Genomic DNA, 8,879 nt, shown 5'->3' with positions numbered 1-8,879 from the left:
CGCTGGGGACGCAAAAACGCACAAAAAGCGCTTCCGGTCACATTAATCTCACAGAGCTCGCCAGCAAATGTGCACATGCAAAAAAAAAAAAACCTGAAAGCGAATCGCAGAGAGGTCATTTCGGAGCGCGAATCCAAGTGCGGCTACAGCCGCGTAGCCCGCCGCCGCGGGCGTTCCCTACGCTGCCCGGGAGCGACTTTCGAAACTTTGGAAACGGGGGACCGACCTTCCACGTCCCGAGCCCGACGAGGGGAACGTCCGCCCCGGTGTTGAGCTTCACGCAGGAGGCCATGGCGAGGGTCCGGGAAGCGAAGCTGGGAAGCCGCGCCGCTCTGCTCACGCGGGAGCCCACGCCCGCCAGCAGACCCATCCCCACGCGTATCATGTTTCTGCCCTTATGCAAGACAGCTGCCGCACGCTCATTGGACCTGGAGGTCATATGACTCTCCCCTTGAGCCCCAAGCCCCTAGTGTAACTCTGCATATTCCACATAATAATAATAATAATTATTATTATTATTATTATTACACACACACTCACACATGCGCATACACACACACACACACACACATGCACATGCACAAACACGCTCACAGTCGCACCCACACTCACACACACATACACATGCACACACACACACACTCACACATTACACACACACTCACACACTTTTTATTTGTTACAATGAACAGCCTCCATTGATCTTCCCAGAAACCAACAGTGTATCCCTTGACCTCCATAATAAAGATGTGTTATCACACATATATTTAACATAGAAAGATTGCCTTCAAATAGGATCCCATAATGTAAAGTTAAGTAGCTGTGGCCTCTTTGAAATGAGAACAAAATGTGAGGATTCTCTCCCTCTCCCTCTCCCTCCCACACACACACACACGCACACTCACACATGCACACACCCACACCCACAGATTCGGACATGTTTTTTTTTTTGAATGACTATACATCGAGAAGCATTTCCAAAGCGAGAGCAAAAGCAAAGACATAAGAATTAAAGAACAGCCAGAAGGATTAATGGTACATGTAACACTAATAATATATCGTACTGTAACATATTCTCGGCCCTATGATATATATATATATATATATATATATAAAGCTGGCCCTGACATAGCTGAAGAATGCTCTTTCATTATTGGTGTTGCCCTTAAAAGACAGCCTCCCTCTCTCGAAGTTGAGAAAGCCTCCATTTGCAATGTAAATCCACGCCGCTGGCCAGATGTGTGGAGGCCCAGAGGGAGCGCTCAGCGTCTCTCCAGCTGGATTTTCATACCCACAATTCACCTGCAGGGGGCGGGGTCTCGCGTGGGGGACCGGCAATCAGGTGAAGCGTGAACCCCCGGAGCGTGAAGTGTGAACCTTTTTAAAAAATTCTACTTATCGAGCCATTGTGGTGGGTGAGGTGAGTTCCCCTTCACTGTAAAGCACTTTGAGCATTTGGAAAAGTGCTATATAAATGTAATTAATAATAATAATAATAATAATAATTGTGTTTGTAAGTATGCGTCTGTGTGCGCAGGGGGGACGGGCTAATTGTCGATTGCCGCGAGCACCTTTATCCCTATCTTCCAAACGTCCGACGCACATCCGCAAGCGCTCGGGCGACAAAGCCGAGTTCTTTTGTCTTGCAAATATATTTGAATGAGTTGTTCGGTCGGGCCCTTGCCGCGTATGTGAGTGACTGAGACCGATCTGAACTGTAGTGTCGGTGTGCGACCGCGTCCGAGCTGGGTCTTAGTCTGTGACCGCCGATGGTCGTTTGTTAACTGCTCCCGGAAACAAAAGTTCTCAAACATCCAAGAGAGAAGACACAGCCGGGAGGCAATTTAAGAGAGAACTGGTGAGAACTTTAACCTTTTTTGTTGTTCACGCTCTTACTGCGCTCGATGTAATAATGGTTGTGGATTTGTGAATAGCTGAATTCTCTTCAGGTCCATGGCTGCAGGAAGCAATAGTCGAAGAAACACTGATCACCTACTCAACCCAGATGCTAAAAGTGTGAAGTAGGGAATGGGTTAGGTAGTAGTGGTAACTTTAAATATCTTCAGTTTATTCACTGTTCTTACAGCACATAAACTTATATTGTCAGCGCACTTCAAAACTTCATATAAAGGACGCTTTCAGACTTGCGCTATGTTTGCATTTAAGTGAAGTAAAATGAATTATTACAAAATAATAATTTGTCCATAGTTAAAATATTAATAAGAAAACAGGATCACTGACAATGTTTACACTTACCTTCTCATTCTTACGAACTAACCATCAGACACTTCTCTTTAAGATTAGTCAGATATGATCACTCTTTGACAAGCAATTTTTAGATTAATTTTAGACCTCTCCTCTGGACAGAGCTTTGTGTGGTGTGCTACTTTCTAAAAAATAAATATATAAAGAAGGCAGTATGTTCTCTATATGTTTTTGCTCCGTTTTTATCAGTCAAAAGATCACAGTACTGTACATAGGTTGGCAGAAAATCTGAAATATATATCTCTGCTTGTGAATGACAGAGAGACAGACGTTAGTCACTGTACGCTTGTGTTCTATCTAGAGCGCTGCAATTCAATTAGTTACGCTCTAGAAAGACCACAAGTACACAGTGTGGAACACAGCCTCATACACACTGCAGAAGGATGGGACTGGGAGGGGTAGTACCAGCACACTTACTCTGACCCACAACAGAGCTCTACTTCCAAGCATTCATCCAGTTTAACTAAATCCACAGTCTCATAAGTCAAAGGAGAAAAGGGCTCTATACACCAAGGACTTCAACTCAGCTCTTTCAGCTTAGAAAACAACACCCCAACACAACGTGCCACTTCTCTAGGGAAAATGCTTGTGATCCATCATTGATGAAACTTGATGAAACTCCTTACACCTAGGGAGAAAATCCTTTCTCTTGTGTTGCAGTAGGAAAGGTTGCTTTTTTGGACACCCCTCCTTTCTCCTATTCACCTTTGGGGGGCCAATGCCACCCTTCTACCCTCCCACCCCAATCCACCCCCCCCCCCCTAGGGAATTCACCTCCCATCCTACCTAGTACATCCTCTTCTGCAGCACCACTGCCACCGCCTGGGCCAGCTTACATACACGTCAGCACCTGTGGATGAGAAGCACAGGTCAGACATACACTCTGCAGGAGAAGCGATCGAACCCGCATTTATCGGGTTGATAACATCAGCACACTTACCCTTTGAGCCGCTCCAGAGCTAGAGCTTCAAAGCTCCCATCCAGCATAATGAAGTCTATGGTCTGAACCATCAAAGGAGTGTTCAAACCTAGCTCTTCATTTAATGTTTCATTTGCATTTCTGTGGTCTCATCATCTTCTGTCAAATTCGGCAACAAGAGAAGCAATAGGGCCATTGTAGCCTAATGGCATTGCCTTTGTCTTGGCATACCGAGCTTCTGCTTTCAAACAGTTCGTTAATCACTTTTTAATTGCTCTTTATTATGTTCTCTCCACCCTGTGTGACTTTGACACCGTACAACCATACGAAGACCAGACTGTCAGTTCAGTAAAGATTGTCTGGTATAAATAATGCGATTTTAGCACTAGCTGCTTCGCTGCTGGAAACGAATGCACACAAGCACGTCTCAGAGAAGTCGAGGCAGGCAGCCGCATCTGTTTTTCATACGCTTTGATTTTCGCCGGGTGCTTTTCCCGCGAGCGCAGAATCGAGATGGTGCGTTTGCTTCCCAGGGTCTTACCGCCTGCATGGAGTCCGTGGACAAGCAGAATTCGCAGGAGGAGCTCGGTGACGTCGCAGAGGCGGAAGGTCGGTTATCGGAAGCGTACACTCGCCACTCATTAACCCTTTGAAGAGCGGGGTTTCTGGAATGTTTTTTTTTTTCTTTCAAAATTCTAAGTCAAGTGTTCTAGAACTCCACTGCTTTCCATTACCAGTAGTGATTGTGACGTCAGCATTAGAATGTTCAGTTCAGAACATTCTAATCACATATTTGTGATCTTACACTTTAAAGGGTGTAAGGAGGGAGTAGTTTGCTTGTGCCTCTCGCTGAAAGATCTTTGTAGTGTTCACATATCACCTCTCTCAGAGATGTTGGTATCATCCGTTTACTCCACTCAATCTGAGATTTTCCGGGTTACTGTTTCGAGGGATTCTCACTCAGGAACTCTGCCTCTGCAGGTGACGCTCCGGAAGGTGCAGCAGATAACTCAAAAGAAGACGAAAACAGGCAAGTGTGCTCCGAGCACGCACACATACTGACATCACTGTCACCGTAGGACAAGTATGAGGCGTCTGTCACTCAACGGAAAATAAGAGAGACATTTTGCTCTTCGTTCCAGCTCATCGCCATGTCGTGCAGAAATTGAGGTGAGTGAGTTGCAGGGTCACATGTTCACGTCTGTATTAACCCTTTGAGGAGTCGGTTTTTTGGAATGTTTTTTTAAAAATTTTTTCCAAATTCACTCAGTGTTCTAGAACTCCATTGCTTTCAATTACCAGTAGTGATTGTGACATCAGCATTAGAATGTTCAGTTGAGAACATTCTAATCACACATTTGTGGCTAGCTCAAACGCTTCCAGGCTAGCTAACCGCCTCATTGGCGGGTATCGCATTAAGATACCAGTTAAAACTGCTAGCAGCGCTAGCATAGAATCGTTTGGTGTGCGGTCCTGCGCTAGGCAGCGCTCTGCATGGGAACTCCTGCCAGGACTGGGGGGTACAGGGTGGCGAGGGGAGGGGGGGGGCCCGGAGGCCCTTGCTTCGGCATGCTGACGGTGCGATTCACCCCCCCCCCCCCCCCCGCGTCAGTCTCAGGCGTTCCATCTCCGGGCGGTGGCCTTCAGGCGCGACCTGGACTCCCTGGAGAGCCGGCTGCAGTGCGAGGAACGGTCACGTGACCAGGCCGAGGAGGGCGTGAAGGAGGAGGTCTCCAGCAGCCAGGCGCTGCTCCAGGTGAGAGGAGGGGGAGGGGCTTCCCTACGTAGGGGGAGGGGCTTCCCTATGTAGGGGGAGGGGCCTCTCCAGGTGTGGGAGCGGGCGGGGACTCAGACTTCAGGACCGTACAGAGCACACCGCTTGTTGTTTTGCGTTGAGGAAGGGGGCCCTAAAGGGGGACTCTTCCATCGAGGGTATCTGTGGAGGAGCCCCCTCAGCGCCCCCCCCACCCCCCACCCCACTGTCTGTCTGTCTGTTCCAGACGCTGGTGCCCCTGTGTGAGCACAACCAGAAGACCGTGGAGCTGATCCAGCGCCTGCAGAAGGCCCTGGGCGTCCTGCCGGCAGCCATGATGCGCATGTCCACCCGCTCAGAGACCCTGGGGACCATAAAGGAGGTAGGAGCACTGAGAGCCTGCTGTGCAAGTGTGTGTGTGTGTGAGTGTGTGTGTGTGTGTTTGTGTGTGTGTGCGTGGGTGTGTGTGTGAGTGTGTCTATGTGTGTGTGTGTGTGTGTGTGTGTGTGTGTGTGCATGTGTGTGTGTCTGTGTGTGTGAGTGTGTGTGTGTGTGTTGCTGATCTGGCAGTGTGCTCCTCAGGAGAAGCGCGTGACCCAGGAGGTGGAGGCCATGATCCAGCAGGTGGAGACCCTGCGGGGCGTTTACAGGGCGGAGCACACGGAGCTCACGGAGCTCAAGGAGTCGCTCGAAGAGAAGCCCGCCCCCGAGAACGGTGACCACGCCCACACAGCCACGCCCACACAGCCACACCCACACACCGCAGTCACTCAGCAGACCCTCTCATTCAGCACAGTGTGCAGTAATGGAGAACACCAGCGTTCCTCTCTTTGCGTTCGTAAGCATCAACCAGAAGGCGGAGCCCTTCATCACCAGAAAACCTCAGCAGCGTTTATAATCACTGAGGGTCCGATTTACCGAGAGCTTCAGCACACACGAAACCTTTTAGGACACGCAATGACCAACAACGTGACCGACGATTGGTCAAGTCATTTGTTTTGCACCAATCACTGGTAGTGTTACTAGTTTAGCGTGCGCTAATAGGTTTCGCGCGGGCTAGAGGTATTCGTAAATCAGGCCGTACACACAGAGCGACGCTAACACTACGGGCACTAACGGGACGGGGCTGTTCCTCATAAGCAGCCCTAGCTGCGGCGCGCCCGTTCGCCCGTAACGCTGACAGGGCGTCGGACGCCGAACGGGCCCTCAGGAGGACTCGCCGACACGTTTTTCTTTTTTCTTTTTTTCCCCCCCAGACGACTTCGGCGCTCAGCAAGCTGCGGGATCTCCGTACTACACGGTCAGTCGTGTTTCCGCTCGTCCTTCCGGTCGCTACGACCGCGCGCGCGGTTACCGTCCGCCGCCGCGAGCCTGCTCCCCCCCCCCCCAGAGACCCTGCGTTCACATAGCTTCCCAGGGTAGGAGTGCTGATCTGGGGTCAGCGCCCAGGAACACCTGTCCTCGTGAACTCAGTTGAATGAGCGGGACTGAAGCTGACTCTGGATCAGTACTCCCACTTAAAGTGGCTTTGTGAATGTGGACCTCAGTGTTTGATTTTTTAAAATATGATACAAGTGTCTTGGACGACAAAGGCACGTTGCAGTGAAAATATTTTATATAAAAATATAAATTTCATATTTAAATTGAATATAAATATACTCCTTACTTATTTTTTTGGCATTTAATGTTCCTTGCCGTGCAGGTTTTAGCATAGTAGAATATATGGCTATTCAGTTTAGTTTAGTTCATTTGACAAAATTAAAACACATGTATCAAAAAGACTTGCATGTGAAGAAATTGTCAAGGATAACACGAAAAAGTCCTGGACTTATTTCCATCGTGGTCCTTGATGTTCCATAAAGACCAGATACTCGTGTCCCCTACAGGGGACAAAAATGAATCACCCGGTCCAAGGAGGATACGGGTGCCAGTGCTTCAAAATAAAAGGCACTTTCCAGCAGAAGCTCTGTGCCACCTGCCATTAAGATTTTAACCAGCAAATCAATTTACTCCCGCTGAGTTTGAGTGGCTTCAGACAGAGGAGAGGAGAGGTGGTAAGGGTTTGTACTTCCTGCCTGGCTCTTCCTCACCCCCTCTTTCTCCGATCGTTAGCTCTGGGACCAGGGGGATGCTGACCTCGATTTGGCCGGGCTGAACAGGAGGAACGCCTGGTACGTACTGCGGTCGACCCAGTAGGGGGTTTAGAGATGAAGACGACGGACGCAAAGACGTCTTTCTTTTCACTTAAACTAAGCGAGTACTTCTTTCAGACGAATACAGAGGGAGTTGGATGTTCTTCAGATTAATATCTTCCAAAAAGCCTTCCAAAAATCCTGGAATGATATACTTTCCTTTCATGAGTTAGTTCTTTATGTAAATCTGGATGGCACATCATCATTTAAAGCTTACTGTCATGTTGTTTTCTTAAACTATGACATCGCATCTTTGCGTGAAACACGACTCGTCTTTGTCTAAACCCTGACCTTTTGTGACATCATCGACGTGCGCCCAATCGCACCGTTGCAGGAGAGGGGCGGGGAGGAACGCCACGCAGCCGGCTCTGCATCGCTTAATTAACTCCACCGCCTGGCTGGAGTACAACGAGTCCTCTCCGACCAACAGGTAAGGATCGCCACGAAGCACGTCTCTAATGCCACTCTCATTCTGATTCAGGGCTGTCAGACTCCGGGCCCTGGAGTCTGCCCCAGTGTCTGCTGGTATTTGTAGTTTCCTTTCCATCGGCAGCCAATTAAGGCCTTGAGAACAAGGTGTGCAGATTATCCAGCCAATCGACGGCTTGAATGAAACGCTGGTGTTGAAACGCAATAACGGCTAGCAGGCACAGACACTCTAAGGAGAAAGGGGTCAGCAGCAAAACAAACCTTCAAACTACAACTGACTCAACAAAGTTTCATAAAACCCATTCATTTTCATTGAAATTCACAACAGTTGCGGTCGTAGAAGTAACGTTTCCTCTCGTGCGGCTTCTGGCGCCTGCCGGCGACTCCTCACACTCGTGCTCGGGTGTCCCCCGCAGGTACGAGGACGCGGTCTTGCCGCCCATAGAGGAACAGGAAGCGGAAGTGAAGGAGAAGCTGTCGCGGCTGACCGTGCTGGGAAACAAACTCTCGGCCTTCGTCAAGGCCGTCAGGACGTTAGTCAAAACGCCTCCGTGTCAAACCTCTGCTCCAGGCTGTCCTTGGGGTGGAGGGTGGGAGTTTGTCAGCCTGAAGTTCTTCAGCTAGGGTGTATTTAACTGAACAAAGATCCACAGAAAGTGCTTATGGGAAATTGAGTCTCAAAACTGTCAAACAACTGAAAAATTAGAATGCCTTGAAACTTGAACCTGCTTGGGATTGGTCTTGGCTCTTGTGAATTTTGGAGACCTATAAGATAGTGGTGTGGAGGAGAGTCCCATAATCATACACCTGGATAGCTCGTCCTCTATCCTCCTCCTCATCCTCCCTTTCTCCCTTCTGATCCAATTTTTTCAAACTCCCAACTTTATCTACCCCTCCCTCCCTCTTCCCCCGTCTCTCGTTCCCTCTCTCCCTCCCCGTCCTCCAGGAGGGACCACCCGGTGTCGCGCATGGTGAGGTCCTTCCCGGCGATGGTGCGGGATCGCAGCAGCTGGGAATGGTGGACCCCGCTGGTGCTGGCCGTGATGCTGGCGTCGCTCCTCGCCCTCCTGGGCACGCTCACGCCCCACCCCGCCGTGGAGGCGGCTCCGGCCAGGCGCGCCGCCTAGCGCCGCTTGGGACGCGCCCGACCCGGCAACCCCTGCCCGGGTCGTTAGGGAGGGAGGGAGGGGGGGAGGGATGGCACTGACACTCCCTCGTGTGTAACATTCTCAGTGTGAGAAAGGAAACCTTTTAATCATTCTGACCACACCCAGGAAGGTCTGTTGACTCTGACCACATCCAGTAAGGTCTGATGGCTCTG

The 8,879-nt window shown here is 49.8% G+C and overlaps 2 protein-coding genes across 2 annotated transcripts in view; one reads left to right on the top strand and one right to left on the bottom strand.

Moving 5' to 3' along the window:
• The window catches only part of LOC118218699 (aldo-keto reductase family 1 member B1-like), a 6,007-nt gene extending 5,627 nt beyond the window's left edge, over window positions 1-380 (bottom strand). The window contains exon 1 of the mRNA XM_035401318.1: window positions 227-380. Coding sequence (XP_035257209.1) covers window positions 227-370 — 144 coding nt within the window. The 5' untranslated portion in view covers window positions 371-380. The remainder of the gene's footprint in view (window positions 1-226) is intronic.
• Window positions 381-3,732: 3,352 nt separating this feature from the next.
• Window positions 3,733-8,685, top strand: LOC118219217 (inositol 1,4,5-triphosphate receptor associated 2-like). Its single transcript, XM_035402217.1, has 10 exons — window positions 3,733-3,793; window positions 4,347-4,354; window positions 4,797-4,940; window positions 5,185-5,319; window positions 5,520-5,739; window positions 6,194-6,237; window positions 7,050-7,108; window positions 7,464-7,559; window positions 7,975-8,091; window positions 8,505-8,685. The coding sequence occupies exons 1-10, from the start codon at window positions 3,733-3,735 to the stop codon at window positions 8,683-8,685; spliced, it is 1,065 nt and encodes a 354-aa protein (XP_035258108.1).
• Window positions 8,686-8,879: the final 194 nt, after the last annotated feature.

This window comes from Anguilla anguilla, chromosome 19, assembly GCF_013347855.1.
Source record: "Anguilla anguilla isolate fAngAng1 chromosome 19, fAngAng1.pri, whole genome shotgun sequence".
NCBI classification, from domain to species: domain Eukaryota; kingdom Metazoa; phylum Chordata; class Actinopteri; order Anguilliformes; family Anguillidae; genus Anguilla; species Anguilla anguilla.
The sequence above is the reverse complement of the archived record's forward strand: the minus strand, read 5'-3'. Positions and strand labels throughout refer to the sequence as shown.

What these genes read in the sequence shown, in the direction of transcription:
- LOC118219217 (XM_035402217.1), top strand. Translation starts at nt 3,733, where the DNA reads ATGGAGTCCGTGGACAAGCAGAATTCGCAGGAGGAGCTCGGTGACGTC. An exon ending in GCAGCCAGGCGCTGCTCCAG is followed by an intron (nt 4,941 to 5,184) that starts GTGAGAGGAGGG and finishes TGTCTGTTCCAG; the next exon opens with ACGCTGGTGCCCCTGTGTGA. An exon ending in CCCTGGGGACCATAAAGGAG is followed by an intron (nt 5,320 to 5,519) that starts GTAGGAGCACTG and finishes TGTGCTCCTCAG; the next exon opens with GAGAAGCGCGTGACCCAGGA.